Source organism: Ursus arctos, unplaced genomic scaffold, assembly GCF_023065955.2.
Source record: "Ursus arctos isolate Adak ecotype North America unplaced genomic scaffold, UrsArc2.0 scaffold_6, whole genome shotgun sequence".
In the NCBI taxonomy this organism is placed as follows: Eukaryota; Metazoa; Chordata; class Mammalia; order Carnivora; family Ursidae; genus Ursus; species Ursus arctos.
This window is the reverse complement of record NW_026623078.1, coordinates 51,331,648-51,352,084: the sequence shown is the minus strand read 5'-3', so window position 1 is coordinate 51,352,084 and position 20,437 is coordinate 51,331,648. Positions and strand designations below refer to the sequence as shown.

At 39.2% G+C, this 20,437-nt stretch overlaps 1 protein-coding gene and 1 non-coding gene across 19 annotated transcripts in view; one reads left to right on the top strand and one right to left on the bottom strand.

The window, feature by feature from the left end:
• The first annotated feature begins 561 nt into the window (after window positions 1-561).
• Window positions 562-18,521, top strand: LOC113252883 (uncharacterized). The gene is made up of 4 exons (XR_006409134.3): window positions 562-649; window positions 1,719-1,859; window positions 9,504-9,632; window positions 15,619-18,521. It is a non-coding gene; the product is annotated as an uncharacterized LOC113252883 (transcript).
• VPS13B (vacuolar protein sorting 13 homolog B) overlaps window positions 16,529-20,437 on the bottom strand; it is a 765,680-nt gene continuing 761,771 nt past the window's right edge. For all 18 annotated transcript variants that reach the window (XM_044382679.3, XM_048212588.2, XM_048212589.2 and 15 more), the window contains one exon: window positions 16,529-18,120. In XM_044382679.3, the coding sequence (XP_044238614.2) occupies window positions 17,872-18,120 (249 nt within the window). In that variant the 3' untranslated portion in view covers window positions 16,529-17,871. The remainder of the gene's footprint in view (window positions 18,121-20,437) is intronic.

Here is a 20,437-nt window from a genome sequence, read left to right as displayed (position 1 = left end):
ACACTTGTCTTTTACTAACACCCCCCCCCCCCCCGGCCCAGATACATCCATTAGAATTGTTCAGCTCTGCCAGACGGCTAATTGCTTCTGCAGTAGCTGGGTCATGTCTCTGTGGAAGCGCCCACCACCTGGGATTGATATTAATCTGTTTATGTGGGTCTCAATGGCTGGGATCTGAGCTCCTAGAACTTGACGGTCTTATTCACCCTTTACCCCAAACAAACGATTATTCACATGAGGGTAGTTAATAATGAAAATGATGGTTTGTGCACATGGTTTGCGCACTGTATGGGCCCAGGATGATTTGTACTGTATTTGTAAGGTACATCTTAAAATACTGCATACTAAATATCTTTGTTTCTCTAATAAACTCATATCAACTCTGTATATGAGTAAGATTAATATCGCCAATTTACTAAGGAAACCGAGTCAGAAGGTCAATCCTTTAGTGCAAGGTCTTACAGGAAAGAAACCAACCACTCACTTGAACTTCAGCTGTGAAGTCGGGAGGCGCGCCGGAGGCCTTTTGAACTCTTCCGGCCACCGTCGCCGGGTCCTTTCCGCGACTTCTGCTTCTGCGCCTGCGCACTGCTGGAACGCCGTCCATTTCTGTATCAGGAAGGACGTTAGGTTTGAGGTTGGTGTTGAGGTGAGTCGTGTTGCTTTTGCGTCCTTCCTCAGGGTTCACCCAACTGCCGCGTTCCGTTGCCTGCTCTCGCTCTACCTGGCAGTTGAGTTGTGCCCGTATATGTGCGGTCGGGGAGTCTCGAACCTCTCACAGGGGTCGACCCCTGCACGCCCCCGCCGCGGCCTCAGGAGGGCTGCGGGCAGGCTGCGGGGCTGCGGGGGGCCGGGTGGGCTGCAGGGGCCTGGAGGAAGCAGCTGGGATTCGGAGGCGGCGGGCCGGGGCCTGGTCTCCTCTGTGTTTTTTCCCCACTGTGACCTTGGTTAGGTCATTTGACTTTTCTGGCCCCGGGGTTTTCACCTGTGAAAAGGGAGTGGTGGTTTCTTCCTCAGCGGGTCGTGAGGCTAAGGGGCAACGTAGGGGAAACAGCAGGGTCTGCGCGCGGTCGGTGTTCGCTCGCTGTGTGGTAACGTTGGTGAGTCGACTAGAGAAGCTGGAAAAGGGTCACCGTGCCTGATGGGGGGGTAAGGTGGGCGTCCTGCAGCCTCCCAGCGGCCCTTCCACCCGAGCCCCCCACCCCGCCTTGGCCGAAGGTCTGCGGGACTGCGCAGCGGTCATTAGGTGGGCCTTGGAGGCCAGGGCTGGGTTCCTGCCCGAGTTTAAATCGTTTACCCCGTGACCTTGGAAAAGTTACACGTCACCTGCGTGTGCCCTAGTTTTCTCGTCAATGAAATGGGGATAATGAGCTGATAGTTCGCAGAAGAGTAAATGGCTGTAAATGTGATTGCACTTGTCGTCTAGAGCCACTCCTTATCTTAACTGCGATTGGGAGATTTTTGTTTGTAGTTTTTGCTCCCCGTTGTGACGCAGTGACCTTGCTTATTTAGGGTAGTCGTTCAGCGTGCGGGGGGGGGGGGGGCTGAAGCGGGCCAAGCCTTTAAACACCTTAAGCTTTTAAAAAAATAATATAAAAAATAAACACGTTAGGCTTTGTGGGGGGAGTCATGCCTGTGCCCCTCTAGGTACCAAAGTGCATTATGTGTGAGAGTTCTTGAGATACCTTACTATGTTCTCAGAGTTGTTTTTATTATAGTTTTACCTATCAAGGAGAATAACTACCATGACTTCCAGTGCTTTGACGAAACCTCAGATGCGAGGCCTTCTGGCCAAGCGTTTGCGATTTCATATTGTTGGAGCGTTCGCTGTATCCCTAGGGGTTGCAGCTTTTTATAAGGTACGTATGTTTGATTTTTACTTTGGTCCATTTTTGGTCCAAAAATGTGTGTTTTAATTTGAAAATGTATTTTCATAAGTAGTTTTTAGTCCTTTAAAGAAACTCCCTCTCTAATGTGCTCCCTTCCCCTTCCTTCACTCACCTTAGTGTGACAGAAAAATACCTCATATTCCCTAGATAGCTTGTCCTCCATCTGTAAAGGAAGCTGTATTAGTTTACTAGGGCTGCCAAAGTACAACAAATTGCGTGGCTTAAACAACAAATTTATTTACCGTTCTAGAGGCTGGACATCTACGATCAGTGTGGCTGCAAGGTTGATTTCTCTTGAAGACTCTCCTTGGCTTATAGATGGGTTTCTCCCTTTATCCTCACATTGTCTCTGTGCTAGCATGTTTTTGTTTGAATTTACCCTTGTAAGGATGCTAGTCATATTGGATTAGGACTCACTCTACAAACCTCATTTTAATTTATCTCTTTAGAGACCTATCTCCAAATACTGTTACACTCTGAGGTACTAGGGGCTTAAAAGACTTTAACACGTGAGTTTTGGAAGACAATTCAGCTCGTAACACAAGGATAAAATTTTATTAAAGCAGATGGGATGGGGGAGGCAGTGTTTGGCAGCTTGAAGAATTTGTTGTCACAGAAATGCATTTTAACACTGTGCCTTCTGTGGATTTTAACACTGTGCCCTTTTTTTTTTCTTAATACATTTTTTATATTGTGGCAAACTACACATAAAATTTAGCCATTTTTCAGTGTACAGTTTGGTGGTATTAAATGCATTTATAATGTTTTATGACCATCCCCGTAATCCATCTCCATAACCCATCTTGTAAAACTGAAACTATAGCCATTAAACAATAAACCCATCCCTTCTCAATTCCCAGTCTGTGAAACAGTTCTTTCTGTATCTTATTTTGATGACTCTAGGTACCTTATATAAGTGGAATCATGCATTATTTTGTCTTTTTTAACCGGCTTACTTCAGTTAGCATAATGACCCCAACGTTCATCCATGTTGTAGCATATGTCAGAATTTCCTTCCTTTTTAAGGCTGAATAATATTCCATTGTATGCCTGTACCACATTTTACTTATTCATTCGCCTTCGATGGGACACTTCAGTTGCTTCCATGTTTTAGCTGTTGTGAATAATGCTTCTATGAACATGGGTTACAGGTGTCTCTTCACGACCCTGCTTTTAATTTTTTTTGGTATATATCCAGAAGTGAAATTGATACATCATATGGTCTTTCTATGTGTAATTTTTCATGCAACCACTATACTGTTTTCTGTGGTACTGTCTGACATTTTACATCCTGCTCCTTTGCTGAATTTATTGGTTCTAACAGGTTTTTTCTGTGTGGAATTTTTAGAATTTTCTACATATATCATCTATAAACAGATGATTTTGCTTCTTCCTTTCCCATTTAGATGCCCTTTATTTCACTTTCTTGCTTAATTGCTCTGGCTAGAACTTAGTACTGTGTTGAATGGAAGTGACAAAAGTGGACATCGTATGGGTTATATTGAGGTAGTTTCATTCTATTCCTAGTTTGTTTTTATCATGACAGGATGTTGAATTTGTTAAGTGCTTTTTCTGAATTAATTGAGATTATTGTGTTTTTTTTTTTAAATTTTTTCTGTTACTGTATATTACATTGATTTTTGTTATGTTGGACCATTTTATGTTGAACCATCCATGCGTTATAGGAATAAACCTCACTTGGTAATCGTGTACAGTCCTTTTAATATGCTGCTGAATTCAGTTTGTTAGTATTTTGTTAAGGTTTTTTTTTTTTTTTAAATCAATATTCATAGGGGATATTGGTCTGTAGTTTTCTTGTGTTTTGTCTGGCTTTGGTATCAGGGTAATGCTCGCCTCGTAAAATGAGTTAGTAAGTGTTCCTCTACTTCAGTAGCTAGGAAAGATTTCAGAAGGATTGGTATTCTTTCATTTTTTTTTATAGAATTGACCAATGAAGCCATCAGATCCTCTGCTTTTCTTTGTTGGGAGATTTTTGATTACTGATTCAGTATCCTTACTACTTACAGTTATATTCAGATTTTCTCTTTGTGATTCAGTCTTGGTAAGTTTTGTGTTCGTAGGTATTTATCCATTTCATTTAGGTTTTCCAATCTGTTGGTGTACAGTTGTTCATACTACTCTCTTATAATCCTTTTAATTTCTGTAGAATCTGTAGTAATGTCTCTACTTTCATTCCTGATTTTAGTAATTTGAATCTTTCCCCCTTTCTTCTTAGTCCATCTTGCTAAAGGATTGTCAATTTTGTTGATGTTGTTAAAGAACCAGTTTTTGGCCTTGTTGATTTTTTTTTCTTTTTTTTTTTTCCTGGTCTGTTTTGTTGATCTCTGCTCTGATCTTTATTATTTTCTGCCTTCTAGCTTTTTATTTTGTTCTTTTTCTGGTTTCTTAAGTTGTAATGTTAGGTTGATTGGAGATCTCTCTTGTTTTTTAATATATGTGTTTATAGCTAAAAATTACTCCCCTTAGCACTCCTTTCATTGTGTCCTGTAAGTTTTGGTGTGTTTTGTTTTTTCATTTGTCTCTAAGCATTTTCTGATTTCAGTTGTGGTTTCTTCTTTGATCCATTGGTGGTTTAAAAGTTTGTTGCTTAATCACCACAGTTTTGTGTATTTTCCAGTTTTCCTTCTGTTGCTGATTTCTAATCTCATGCCATTGTGATCAGAGAACATACTTTGTATGATATCTAACTTTTAAAATCTATTGAGACTTAATTTATGGCCTAATATATGGTCTGTCCTGGATAGTATCCAATGTGCAATTGAGAAGAATGTGTTTTCTGGTGGCCCATGGGTAGCTCAGTTGGTTAAGTGTCTGCCTTCAGCTCAGGTCATGATCCCAGGGTTCTGGGATCAAGGCCCACGTCAGGCTCCCTGCTCAGCAGGGAAGTCTGCTTCTCCTTCTCCCTCCTTCCGCTTGTGCAGTTCCTCTCACTCTCTCAAATAAATGAATAATAAATAAATCACTCTGTTTAGAAAAAAAAGATTGTGTATTCTGTTGTTGGATGGAGTGTATTGTACATGTGTTAGATCTGGTTGGTTTAATGAGTTAAGTCCTCTATTTCCTTACTTAGGTCTGATCTGGTTTTATCACTGAGATTGGGGTATTGAAATCTTCAGCTGTTATAGAACTATTTTTCTCTTCAGTTCTGTCAGTTTTTGCTTTATATATTTTGCTGATGTTATTAGGTGAGTAAATTTTCTAATTGTATAAATTCTTACTGTATTGAAGCTTTTATGATTATATGAAGTCCTTCTTTGTCTCTTGTAATCTTTTTTGATTTAAAGTCTATTTTGTCTGATATTAGTAAAGCCACTCTTGCTCTCTTTTGGTTATTGTTTGCATAGAATATCTTTTTGCACCCTTTCCCTTTCAGTCTGTTTTTGTCTTTGGATCTGAAATAAGTGTGTTGCAGACAGCATATGTAGTTGGGCCGCTTTTTAATCCATTCCCCTCCCATTCCGCAATCTCTGTGAGGATTGTATGTGTAGATGCCTTTGAATGTGCTAGTGTTTAATGTCTGGCTTCCAAAAGGAGAAAGAGAAAAATGAAGAGGGGGGAAAGAAAGGTGCTCTATCCTTCTAAGTCCCCAGGAAGTTGCTCACCTGATGAAAAAGAGGCTTGCAGCAGTAGGGGGGAGTACAACAACAATGGCCACTGGCCTGTTTGCGCCTCTGTGAACAAAAGCTGCAATCAGCTATCAGAGTACAGATCCTTGGTATATGGAGGAGAGGGTCCTTTTTGCCCATCTTCGTTCCAGAAGGCTGTGTGTAAGCTGCTGCAGGAACCCTTGCACAGTTGCCTGCCTGCCTTGGGGATCGGGAATGGGTAGCTGTTAAATTGCTAAAAGCTGAAAGTGAATTAAATTAACCTGACCACAATTTACAGTTTAAGCCTTCCTCTGGAAATTGTATGCTTTCAGGAGAGCCAAAGTTTCAGGATAGTTACATTAAACAGATTGTGCTAGTGCAGTTGTTGTGTAGGTGGGGGGAAGCTCCTGGTGTTCCTACTCCACTTTTTTCCCAGTATGCTCTATGCGCTTTGTGTTTCTCAAAGTCTTCATGTTATATTTACAACTTTTTTCTATAAAAATGTTTATGATAAATACACGTATTTATGACCATGTGTCATAATGGCCCACGAATTAGAGCTTTGCAGTGCTTGTACTTAATTTTTTTTGTTTAGTTCTTCTATTTTTAGTAGACTGTGAGCCTCATTAGGGCAGGGCGCCATTTTTGTTCACAGTGGCACCCCATTGTCAGTTGCTTGACACACAGATGCTTAAAAGTATCTGTTGAATAAGATGTAGTGTCTGAAATTTAGTACAGTGGTAGGTGCTATAGAGTTTCAGGTACTTTGGAGTCTACTAAGTGTATATACCTCTAAATATGTGTCTTTAAAGAAGTTAGAGTCAAGTTGGGGGAGTTGAAAACATTAGATATTATTGCAAGATAGAATATAAATGAAAGGACTTTTCGTTTCTCAGAGCTGTCCCAGAGCAGCTTATATACAGTTTGTAAGAATGAAGGTGGGCAAGAGGGACCCTGTCCTCCATGTACTAGGTGAGCCGTACTCTGATAGTTGATTGCTGCTTTTGTGTGTTCCAGTGGGTGTGGGTTATTGGGGGTCATAGTTCTTTGATAGAGAAGTTTGAATTTGTGCTTTGAAAGTTAGGGTGAATTTGAAGTGCCAAGGGGAGGGAGAACAACTTGAGCAAAAGCACTAAGGGGTCTGTACTTTGGGACCCTATGAGGAGACAGGCATTAAAAAGTAAACCCTTTACTTGCTCCTTGAGATCGTTGCTACCTGGCATGTAGTGGGCATGAAATAAATGTTTGTGGGAAAAGGATGGATGGATGGATGAATGAGTAAATGAAGTGGGAGTAAGGAGAGGAATTTGGGGAACTCATTTCTTCACTCTCATTGTCACTATCAAACCTCAGGCCTTTGTAACTTGTGTGGATTCTTGCCACTTTTAACTTTAGCCTATAGGTCTGTTTGTGGTATCGAGTTCCTGCATGCCCAGTGTGCAGTGGCTCTCAAAATTTTGATGTATAGTAAGAAATACATTCATTAACTGGCTGCAGTCTTCTAAATTGGTTTCATCACTTATTAATGGGTTGTGGGTGATTTGCTGAAACTTAGTCTTGATTTTAAGATACTTTCTGATTAGCTATTTCTGCCTTTCCATCATCTTCCCAGCAGTCCTAATATACCCAGCCCTCCAGCCCTTCATAACTAGTTGCTGTTAGAAAATTCTGCTTTCTCCCATGGGTTTGTACACAACAGGAATGTCTTTCATCTCATTGTGTGGCAAATTCCACTTTATCCTCAAGGCCCACTCAGATGTTTCCTTTTTGGAGTTGCAGCCTATTCTTCCAGATGGGTTGGTTGTGTTCTGCTAGGTTCTCAGTCATTTTGTACCAGACTGTACAGTATTGGGCACATTGTATTTTAAGTAATATTTGCTTCAGGGTGTGTCTCTTCTACTAAATTAAGAGCCCATGTCAGACCAGTAGTACATTCTGAATGAAAAGTTTTGAAATTTGCTTGGTAGATTAGTCAGTGTTTGTGTATAGTTAATTAGTGTTTGAATGGAAGGAAGGTTTGCAAAGCACTGAGGAATCCAGATTCTTATTAAAGAATAAGGTAGGTGTAAACTTGGTTCTCTTGGTAGATGCTTGCTTCCTTCGTTTCCCTTATCCAGTTAGTGTTGAGTGCTTTTAAAGATTTGGCCTTTATTTTGTTCTTAGTTTTGACTGATTTTCACAATTTTGATCAGCTTCTGTGCATCTTACATAAAGTCACCTATGTTAAATCATTTTTGATTAAGTTAATCTGCTAAGCGTAAATTCATTAATATAGGTTAGATTTTGAAGCAAATGAGCAGTGCTTATCCTGAATAGATTTTTTCCGTAGATAATTACTGTTATATAAATTAGACTTGTCCTAAATTTTCAGGTATTTGCTTATCTGTATAAGGCCTCATATATAGATTTTATGGGTTTCAAGTAACTCGTGGTGTAGTGGATCTAAATTGATAGTTTATATTCTTTTTGTTGCTGAAGTCCAGATTTTTCAGACTTAAAAGAGAAAAAGTCTATTTAAAGTGTAACAGAAAACAAAATAATTTAGGTTGGGGTTATAACATCCATTTGCTTTTATTTTTGGGTTCACTGAGCCTTTTAGTGTACCATTTTTTTTTAAAAAGATTTTTTATGTTTATTTATTTGACAGAGATAGAGATAGAGACAGCCAGCGAGAGAGGGAACACAAGCAGGGGGAGTGGGAGAGGAAGAAGCAGGCTCATAGTGGAGGAGCCTGATGTGGGGCTCTATCCCACAACGCCGGGATCACGCCCTGAGCTGAAGGCAGACGCCCAACTGCTGTGCCACCCAGGTGCCCCTAGTGTACCATATTTTTAAAGAAAAAATATTTTTCTTGTTTTAACAAATGCTCAGTTGCCTTCTGGGTAATGGGCTGGCCTCAGTTCAGAGGGTTGCATTGGGGCTCCTTCCTCTTAGTCTTACTGGAAGAAGTTGGAATTTTCATAGGAAGTGAGGCAGTAAAACTGGTAAGTAAAGGATTCCTACTGTATTAGTACCAAGTGTCATGATTCCATGTATTTCTGCAGTACGTTAATGGAAGTAGATTGGCACTTGAAGAATTTTTTACGTGCAGGATGGGATTTATTTTGGATTGTAACCTACACATTGAAATCTACTAGGTAGTGTTTTGTGGAAATACAACCTTTGCCAAATGACAGACCTGGGTTTGAATCCTAGTGCTTCTTCCTACACCTTAATTGGGTCACTTAAATTCTGAGTCCCATTTCCTCCTGTGTAAAACAGGTCAGTGTGTATTCTAAGGGCTTAAATGGTGTTGAAGTGTAAATCACCCAGAACTGTTCTTGCCAGATAGAAAGCTTCCTGTGTCTTTCAGTGGCAGATGGGTACAGAATTGATCTCACTCCTTTGGAGTTAATATAATTTAAATTGAAGAGCGCCTGGGTGGCTTAGTCATTAAGCGGCTGCCTTTGGCTCAGGGCGTGATCCCGGTGTTCTGGGATTGAGCCACACATCGGGCTCCTCCACTGGGAGCCTGCTTCTTCCTCTCCCACCACTCCCCCTGCTTGTGTTCCCTCTCTCACTGGCTATCTCTCTCTCTGTCATCAAATAAAATAAAATCTTTAATATATATATATATGTATATATATGTAAATAATGTAAATTGAGCCAGAATATATTAGCATGTCTCAGCTGTGGGGATATTAGGTTTTGCTGGAGGGAAGACTGCTGTCTTCTCCCTAAAACCATTTAGCTCTCTGGGTATCTTCTTTTGGCTCTTACTGGTCTACATACCCACACCCATCAAAAGGAATAATCTGTCCCTAAGCAAGGAAGGCCCCTCTTGCTGAGTAGTTTCCATGAGGCTGCTTTATCTTCCCTTACATCTGTGTCAGTGCCTCCAGCCTTTGTTTTAGGAAATACAGAGTTGAAGTTAAAGGTGAACACAAACATTATGATTTATGTTGTCTTTGGATATTGTTTCTAATGGTTTAAAAAATAAGCCCTAATGGGATATGTTATTTTTTAGTTTGCTGTGGCCGAACAAAGAAAGAAGGCGTATGCAGATTTCTACAGAAATTATGATTCCATGAAAGATTTTGAGGAGATGAAGAAGGCTGGTATCTTTCAGAGTGCAAAATGATTTTGGATTGTAAAGGTAATGTAGCTGTTTGAAGTTACTGTTTAAAACATTTTTTTTAATTGTGGTAAAATACATAGATTGGTTGTACAACAATGTGAATATACTTAACAATCCCCAGAACTCTTTTCATCTTGCAACACAACCCATTGAATTATTCTGTATTCTCTCCATCCCCTGGCAACCCCCATTCTACTTTCTGTCTCTGAATTTGACTACTCTAAGTACTTCATTTAAGTGGAATCATATAGTATTTGATTGGCTATAGTATTTGGCTTATTGTACTTAATATGTCCTCAGAATTCATCCATTACAGTATGTGTCAGAATTTCCTCCTTCTTTAAGGCTAAATAACTTTCTGTGGTATGTATACACCACATTTTGCTTATTCATTCACCTCTGGTGGACATTTGGATTGCTTCCACCTTTTGACTATTGTAAATAATGTTGCTAAGTTAGCGGTGCCTGGGTGGCTCAGTTGGTTAGGCATCTGACTCTTTGATTTTGGCTTAGGTCATGATCTCAGGGTTATGAGATGGATCAGGGTGTGGAGCCTGTTAAGATTCTCTCTGCACCCCCCCCCCCAAATAATAAAGTTACTATGACATGTGCAAATCTCTTTAAAACTCCTAATACTTTTGAGTATGTACCCAGAAGTGGAGCAGCTGGATCATATAGTAGTTCTATTTTTAATGTTGAAAGGAAACACTGTACTGTTTAACATAGTGGCTGCACCATTTTGTACTCTTATCACTAATGCAGAAGGGTTCCGGTTTCACTACATGCTTGCTGGTACTCGTTTTCTGTTTCTTTTTTTTTTTTTTTCTTTCATAGTAACCATCCTAATGGGTGTGAGGTAGTACTGGATTTTGATTTTGATTTGCATTTCCTAATGGTTAATGATGATGACCATCTTTTCTCATGCTTGTTGGCCATTTATGTGTCCTCTTTGGAGAAATGTCTAATTAAATTCTTCACCCGTTTTAATTATTTTGGGGTTTTTTTCTTGTTGAGTTGTAGTTCTTCAAATCTCTTATCAGATAATGACTTGCAAATATTTTCTCCTGTTCTGTAGATTACCTTTTCAGTCTGTTGAGTGTGTTCTTTGCACAGACATTTAAAATTTTGATGGGGTCTATGTAATTTTTGTTATTGCCTGTGCTTTTGGTGTCCTATCCAAGAAATTATTGCCAAATCCAATGTCATGAAACTTCTCTTATGTTTTCTTGTAAGTTTTATAGTTTTAGATCTTTGATCCATTTGAGTTAACTTTTGGATATGAGGTAAGAAAAGAGTACAACTTCTTTTTTGTATATCCAGTTTCGCAACAGCGTTTGTTGAAAAGCCTGTCCTTTCCTCAGTATGGATGGTCTTGGCAATTTTGTTGGTAATTTTTGAGGTGTTTATGTGAGGGTTTATTTTGGTCTCTGTTCTGTTGCATTGGTTTATATTTCTGTTTTTATATCGGTACCACACTATTTTGATTACTGTGGCTTTATAATAAGTTTTGGAACTAGAAAGTGTTAGTCCTTCAACTTCTTTGTCTTTTTCAAGATTGTTTAGGCTATTCAGGGTCCCTTGATAGTTTATATCAATTTTAGGATGGATTTTTCTACTTCTGCAAAAATGCTGTTGGGATGTTGATAGGGATTACACTCTGGGGTAATATGGACACCCTAGCAATTATAAGTATTCCACTCCGTGAACACAAGATGCCTTTCCATTTCCTTATGTCTTTAATTTTTTTCAGCAGTGTTTTATAATTTCAGTATGTAGGGCTTTTGCATTCTTGGTTAATTCTTCCTGTGTATTTTATTCTTCCTGATGCCATCATAATTGGAATTGTTTTCTTAATTTTTTTTTAGATTATTCATTGTTAGTGGATAGAAACACAACTGGCTTTTGTGTGTTGATTTTTGTATCCTGCAACTTTGCTCAGTTAGTTTATTCTTTTTTTTAAGATTTTTTTTTTTAAATTTATTTATTCGACAGAGATAGAGACAGCCAGCAAGAGAGGGAACACAAGCAGGGGGAGTGGGAGAGGAAGAAGCAGGCTCACAGCAGAGGAGCCTGATGTGGGGCTCGGTCCCACAACGCCGGGATCACGCCCTGAGCCGAAGGCAGACGCCCGACCGCTGTGCCACCCAGGTGCCCCTCAGTTAGTTTATTCTAACAGGTTTTTTTGTTTTGTTTTATTAGAGCGCGTGCGTGCTTGTGCACAAGCTGGGGTGAGGGTCAGAGAGAGAGGGAAAGAATCTTAAGCAGGCTCCCTGCTCAGCCTGGAGCCTGACCCAGGGCTCGATCTCACAACCCTGAGATCATGACCTGAGCCAAAATCAAGAGTCAGATGGTTAACCAACTGAGCCACCCAGGCACCCCTATTCTAACAGTTTTTTTTGTGAAGTCTTTAGGGTTTTCTGCATATAAGACCTGCATACAGAGATAGTTTTACATCTTCCTTCCCAATTTGGATGTATTTTATTTCTTTTTCTCGCCTAATTGTTCTGGCTAGGACTTCTAGTTCTTTGTTGAATAGAAGTGGGAAGAGTGGGCATCCTTACCTTTTTCTTGATCTTAGAGAAAAAGCTTTTAGGCTTTGACCAGTGAGTATGGTATTAGCTGTGGACTTTTCATATATGGCTTTTATTATGTTGTTGTAGTTTGCATCTGTTCCTAATTTATTATTATTTTTCTCCCTGTACTGTATTTTTCATCTCCATGACTTGTTTTATAACTGGACGTTTGTATCTCTTAAAACCTTCACCTGTTTAACCTATCCCCCACTCCTCTCCCCTCCCACACCCAGTTCTGTGTGCTTATGAGTCTGTTTCCTGACTTGCTTCACTTGGCATAATATCCTATAGATTCATCCACGTTGTGGCAAATGGCAAGATCTCATTCCTTTTTATGTCTGAGTAGTATTTCAGTGTGCGTGTGTGTGTGTGTGTGTGTGCGCGCGCGCGCACACGTGCTCCCAGTAGTGGAAGTATTGGATCATATGGTAATTTTAACTTTCTGAGAAACCTCTGTACTATTTTCCACAGTGGTTGCACTAATTTACATTCCCACCAACAGGGCACCAGGGTTCTCTTTTCTTGACATCCTTACCAACACTTAATCTCTTGTCTTTTTTTCTTTTTTTTTTTAATACTAGCATTCTGACTGGTATGAGGTGGTATCTCATTCTGGTTTTGATTTGCATTTCCCTAATGATAAGTGATACTGAACATCTTTTCATGTGTCTGTTGGCCATGTATGTCTTTGGAGAAATGTGTGTTCAGGTCCTTTGCCTATTTTTAGTTGGATTATTTGTTGTTTTGGTGTTTTTTATATACTTTTATTAACCCCTTCTCACATACTTGGTTTGAAAATATTTTCTCCCATTCAGTAGGTTGCCTTTTCATTTTGTTGATGCTTTTCCTTTGCAGTGCAAAAACTTTGTATTTTGGTGTAGTCCTAATAGTTTATTTTTGCTTTTGTTTCCCTTGCCTGAGGAGACATGTCCATAAATATGTTGCTAAGGCTGACATCCAGGAGATTACTATCTATGCTTTCTTCTAGGAGTTTTATGGTTTCAGGTCTCACATTTAGGTCTTTAATCTATTTTGAGTTCATTTTTGTGTATGGCATAAAAAAGTGGTCCAGTTTTCCCAGCACCATTTATTGAAGAGATTGTCTTTTCCGGGTATAGTCTTGCCTGCTTTGTCATGTAGATTAAATGACCATGTCAGTGTGGGTTTATTTCTGGGCTATATTCTCTTATTAATCTGTGTTGTGTCTGTTTTTGCACCAGTACTATACTGTTTTGTTTTTGAAATCTGGGATTGATACCTCTAGCTTTGTTCTTCCTCAAGATTGCTTTGGCTATTCATGATCTTTTGTGGTTCCATACAAATTTTAGGATTTTTTGTTCTGGTTCTGTGAAAAATGCTATTGGCATTTTGATAGAGATTGCATTGAATCTCTAGATTGCTTTGGGTAGTATGGACATTTTAACAATATGAAGTCTTGAATCTGTGAGTATGGTATATCTTGCTATTTGTTCGTATCATCCTCAATTTCTTTCATCATTGTCTTACAGATTTCAGAGTGTAGGTCTTTCATCTTCTTGGTTAGATTTATTCCTATGTATTTTGTTGAATGTTTTTATCATGAAAACAATTCAGAATGTTGCAAGCAATTTTTATTTTTTACCTTCTATCCTGAGGGAGGAGGAGCCAGGAATTGGTCAGTTTCCTCCTGACCACATTGTGTTGCACCAAGGAAGGGGGTGAGGCAAGAGTGAGAAAGAATTCCATGAAATTTCCTGCCCTTTTGTGTTTTCCTTGTTTTATTAGTGTTTGGTTGCTGCAGCTTCTTTTTTTTTTTTTTTTTTTTTAAAGATTTTATTTATTTATTCGACAGAGATAGAGACAGCCAGCGAGAGAGGGAACATAAGCAGGGGGAGTGGGAGAGGAAGAAGCAGGCTCATAGCAGAGGAGCCTGATGTGGGGCTCGATCCCATAATGCCGGGATCACGCCCTGAGCCGAAGGCAGACGCTTAACCGCTGTGCCACCCAGGCGCCCCGGTTGCTGCAGCTTCTTAACTGGTTTCTTGAGTTCTCACAACTCTTGCTTTTTATATTCAGAATCATTTCACGTTAATCTGTTGTTGCTTGCTAGAGATTGACAGGAAAATGTACTAAAAAAGTACTTTTAGAAGTACTTTTAAAAAAAGTTTTTCATCCTTTTATAGTTTAGTTAGGTGTCCATAAGTGACTAGGTAGCCCTCCAGAGATTCTGATTTGGTTTGTTATATCCACCAAGTCCTTATGCCTCACGGATAAGGTTCTGTTGACTATGAAGGTGTGACTCGTGTGCTGATGAAAGGTCCACTAAATTTGAAAGCATGTGAAACTTTTCATAATCTGGAATCTCATCATTCATATATTTAACTTTATTCAAGCTCAACATAAAAGCATTTAGAACAATTTAAGTAAAAATTCTATCCACTATGCCTGTGTGAGTTTGATGTGACAAGGGAAATGTTAGTCTGCTATCTTTAGGCAGAACCTTCCTGAATGAGCATTCCAACTGTAGTTAGTGTACATAGGAGTGTGTGTGTGTGTGTGTGTGTGCATATGTATATTAATGATCTTTCCTGGGGTATGGAGACCTGCTGCAGTGGACTTTAGTTTTTTAAAAGACTCAAGGATAATACTGAACATAAGTAACTTTTGCCTAATTTAAAATTAAATTCTATAATGTTCATTTCTGTAGTTTATCTTAAAGGAAATACCTGAAATGCTGATGTACATGTACAAAGTATATACTGTATTGGGAAAAATAGGAAGAACTTTCTAACAGTTGGAAAATTGATAAGGAATTGACTTTTGCATACCATGGACTATTATGTCCATTAGAAATGATATTCACAAATGTCTTATATAAAGGGTGATCTGTGTTTAATAAAAAAGCACAGAAGAAAGACTGAAGATCAAGAAAATATTAATGGTTCTGTATGGATTTTCACAATTTCTACAGTGGGTATGCATTTCATAATCAGATGTTAACAGGCTAATTTGTAAATGTTTGTTAGATTTTTACTTTTTTTTTTTTTTAAATGAGAAGTTGTGTTTAAAAACCAGTAAGAAAAACAGATTTGGAGCCAGGAATAGAAATATTGTTTAGAACAGATGGACTGCTGCTTTTAAGAACAATATGTGGGTATGAGAAGGGAATGGAGGACAGTCGACTTGAGAGGGAAGAAAAAGGCAAAATTTGATCAATGGAAAACAAGAAATTAGAGTAAGGTGTAGCCCAGAACTGGTTAGGATGGTCAGAGACCTTGGCAGAGAATGGACTTGGAGCCCACATAGCCTGAAATGGCCTTCTCCTGGGCAGGAGGTGAGTGAGCAAAGTGTAGGCTCCACTAGTAGGAGTAGACCTCATGTGACTTTAAGGGTGGTGAGGTATTAAGAAAGAATGCTTGTCATTAACTTAAGCCACTGTGTTTTTTCCACAGAATTTCTTTGGGTTGAGTTCCACTGAAGTTTGTCACTGACCTGTGTTCCTGAACTATGAAACACGAATATTGGGTTATGGAATAGTTTGTCTTGATAAATAAACAGCTAACAAATACTTTGGACAGTAAGTCTTTGTTTAATTATTCTGATAATTCAGAGTTGGAGATTTTAATTGTGTTTATGAACGCTAGGATGATAACTTGATTTTAAGATTTCTTAAAACTTACATTGTCTTAGGATATTTTTTATTGCTCTGGTGTTTTATTTCACTGCAGTACTGGTAGATGTACTTTCTTGGTCCTGGGTCATGGATTTAAGGGGGTCTACACTAGCCTGTAAGACCACTTACTCTGTGCTCTCAGAAGGGACAGAGAACATCTTTTCAATAAAATATGTTCTTGCGCTTCATTGTCACTGTTTAGTAGCCCTGCTGGATCAACCACCAGATGTAATAATTAAAATACCAGTTGCTTTTGAAGAGCTAATAGTATGTGTATGTAAGTAAGTTAGAATATATATATCTGGTCCAGAAAAGTACCATAATAGTATATATTCTGGATATGGAATATATATCTAGTCCAGAAAAAGTTGTATTAGGGTAGTGTCTATTAATGATAAGAGTGTGGGAACTTATTTTGTGGGGAAGTCTTAGGAAGACCTTTACCCCGATATTAATTTTTAATGCTTTTTTTTGGTGATCAAAGTGATACTACAGAGAGCTTTGAAAATTAAGTTTATTTATTTTAGCCTAAGCTAATTTTATCACCGATTGTCACTTTATTAGGAGAACAAAAAGTTTCTTAGCCTTTTCAACTCATGTAGAATTCTCGGGTCCTAATAATGTGAGCCGCACTAAACCCAGGAATTGGTGAAAACCTGCATTTGAAAAACACCTGGTGACAATACACATTTATGTGTGGTCAGTAATTCAAGGATTCCTTTTATTTTCAACAGTTTATATAACAATTCTTAGAAGTAGTATGCAAAATAACCATAAAAGATACAATAATTAATACATATTTACATTCTTAAAAATAGTTCTCTTGAGGTTGACAAAGCTGTCACTTTCTAAATGAGTGTGATACAACAAACTAATGGAAGAATCAATTTTTCATATTTAGCCTGAATTGTTCATTAACGGTCTTGGTTTATGCAGTGACTTCTCCTGTTTGAGGACACGTGAGACTTGATTAAAAATTAGTGGGCATTTGAAATTGAATTTTCTTAGCATCTCACAATTATACATAATAATAGATTGTAAACCCAAGTTTGGATGTAATCAGTAAAAATGTGTTTTAATCAGATTTTTTTACTGAATATTAAAGATGATACCTGGTGACCCAAGATCTTGATAAAAACCCATCCTTAAATGCAAAAAATATCAGACATTGGGAATATTTTTGTTTGAGCAATTCAAAATAAACTGGAGTGGTTCATTAACATTGGGGTTCTTGACTCCCCTCCAATACCCCAGGGCAGTATGAATATCCTTCTGCTAAAGCCCTTCCACAAGAGTGTGTCAGGAAATTCCTAGTAGTAGGTTTTCTTTATGGAACTAGAGAAACTCACCTGAGCCCTTTGGGTCTATTATTTTCATTGGTAGACACCTAAAAGAAGATAAATTGGCGAAACGTCTTTTTCTACAGTGTACCTGGACAGTCATGAGAATGTCTTGTAAATTTCAGTAAACTGCAGACTTTAAAGTAGGAATATACATAGCAGGTTTCACTTAAGAGCATCACATTTAAGTAATAAATTTAACAAGTTAATAAAATCCTAAGCATTTAAAGATTCCAAACATTTGCAGACGAGGGTATTAGGCAAAGACACTGTCTCAGCCTAGAAACAGATGCAGTTGAGAATGAAGTTTTAACCAGTCTCTCCATTCTAAGGCCTGACCACATTTTGTGTTTGTTAGAGCAGAGAGTTAACAGATCTTAATAATAGTAAACATTTTAGCAAATACCATTAGAGAACAAGCGGTAGAATATGTGTGATGAGATGACAACATAGATTCTTTTAATCACTGTCTCCACATAGGAAAGGAACAAGTTTTTTTTTTTTTTTATCATTGCATTGTTAAGGTATCTTCTTAGTTTTATCTATCTGAATTAATTTTAGAAGAGGCTGGAAAACTACCTATAATTATAATAAAGTATTGGCTTTGTGTGCATATTAGATGTTATTGGGCTAGTTAGGTCTCTTTTTCAGGAATAAATTGCACAAGCAGGGATCAACACCTCAGAGGGGACTCAAGGGAACCCTTTCCTCAGGGCTTTATTTTTCACCATGGTAAATTTACTAATGAAGACTTGAGCAAAATGTGGATCAACCATATAATGGTATGTTTTCACAGTGGAGGGTAGAGGTTCCACAGCCACCACCGGGCATGGGGTCTGCATGGAAGAGCAGCTGGCGGTCAGGTGACAAGATGTCTTTGTGATGTAGTCCACAAGTCTGTTGTACTGTTGTTCTGACAGTCTCTCCCGGACTCCGTCCACCTGGGATCCAAAAAGAGAGTCTTTAGTTGCCAAACCCTCAAATTGGCACTTCAATGACAAATTATTCCTTCTGTTTTTGCCTTGATACATCTGTACATTATGCCTTTAGGTACTCTATCTAATACAGCCACTTTGTCCAAAATGGTACTTTTTGTTTGTCCTCTGAGCTGTGGCAGGAAGAATGCACGTTTAGGAGTAAACAGAAGCTCTGCGGGAGGCTGCTAGGACAGCCTCCTTTGAATAAGCATTTGGTGTGTAAAATTGCCATGTCTGAAGTTGACAATTTGCTAACATTTTACTCATTAACTATTAAACATCTCTCACTAACGAGCTCAGGAACAAAGAAGAAAAGTGTCTTTCCTCTGCTTAAATCGACATTAAACTCGCACCCTGAAATAAAATTTCTGTTTGCGTGTCTCCTTGAACCTCTTCAGTCTGACAGAAAAAATTGTGGAGAAGAGCACCTCTTTTCAAACCAGTGGCTCTGGACAGAGCCTTAAGAAAAATAAATACCTTTTGAACTGTAACATTTTCTGTTTTTTATAAACACTAGGATTTAAAGCCAGAGAAAATAAAAAAACTGGGCAGAGGAAGGGGAAATTTTTATGGAAAAAAAGGGAGGATGCAGAGTACATTTATGGTTCATAAAAGTCTGGCTCATCTTCAGTGGAACTCAAATAGGAGAACTGAGATATACTACCTAAGTTCTTAAGTGCGATTTTCTGAGAAAGCACCCATCAAAGGCCGCTGAAGCTGTAAATTCTTCCCACCCTGAAATTCTGTAGCTGTCTAGTGTGTAGATCATGTGGACTGGGAAGTTTCCAGTGTAAGCCACTGATCTGTGGGAATCAGGTAGCCACTGACCTTTCAGTGGTCTGTACCTACCAAATGTTGGCAAGACCACTCTGGAAGAATTAAAAACGTTTTAACAAGGGCTTTTGAGTTCTCAAAGTAGTAATGTAAAGAATTTCTATGTTTCTGTGTAGGGCATGGAAACAGTGCAGCCAAGGGTGTCCTAAAAGCTGCACAAAGCCAGTGGGATGGTAAGGAGTAAAGGGGCTGCCAGAGAAATGAGGGCATCCAGTAGAGTTTGGATCTCCTATTTTTAAGGTTGGGACAGAAAAGAAAAGCCCCCGAAGTTTCGCTGACAGATGAAAGCTGTGTACCAGCAGGCAAAAGCCAGAGCTCTGATGATATCATTTCATGGGGTCAGAATTCAGCTGGAAGGCTCTGAATACACACAGTCTTAATTGCTCCTCCTGAACAGCAGCACAGGAAAACCCGTGCTGTGAAAGGAACCTGGCCAAGGAATAAATTGACCTTCTGACTCATTTTGAGCCTCTCTCATAAGGGATTTCAATAATGTGCCAGGCATATTAAGCAATTATTACCCTAAAAATGGCTGCATTTAACCAAGAAAAGCAAATGCTGATTTAAAAAATCTGAATCCTGCCACATTTCAATATACTGAATGATGTCATCTACAAATTAATTCCTTCCAAAATTCAAAGGAGCTGTGTTTCCTAGCATCTAAAGCAAAAAACCAGAAAAGCCATTTTATATAAAGATCTTAAAATACTGTTCTTAGTTTTCCCTGGAAAACAGCAGGTAGGCTTCTTACCCCAGCTGTACGTCTGTGCATCAGGCCGGTGTGTGACGGGTATGGACTGACAGGAGCATGGCAACTGAGGAAAATTTACTGTGCCAAGCAGCAGCCCTGCCGAGTGATCCCCTGCCCCATTTTGCAAATACACCAGATTACACTCCTAGGGAAGGGTGTACTGTCACAGAAATGAGGTTTTCCTACAGTTTGGGTCTCTTTTGGGGTGAGTGGGGGAGGGGTTAGGGTTTGGACACTGAGGGGGCAGTTATCTACTGTTCCTTAGGAGGAGTTGAGGAGAAAGGTTAAGTGGGATAGATTCAGAGAAAGCGGAATTTGGGGGCTGAAGGCATACTGGATATCCCGCTTCTCTGTCCTGTGTCAGATGCTGCCCTGCGGTATTCCTGCTCTCAGTCATCTTTTCCTGCCTCTTCTGTAGCCATCCCTTAATCCTAGCTCCCCCCCCCCCATTATCCCTGAGTACTGATGGAAAACCAGTGTTGAACATGGGGTCCAGAGTGTCAGTGCTACTTCTGCCTCTAATTTCGTTGATGCCGTGGTCTCAATTAACCTTGGCAACTTCTAGGAGTGGTGACTCCAGCTATCGGCTCATTCACCCCTAGAGAAGCAGGTCTGTTCCTTTCCAGCTTTGATAATTCCCCACAGTACCCTCCTCAAACAAGCCAAAGAGAGAAGGATCACAGTTGAAGAGGGGAG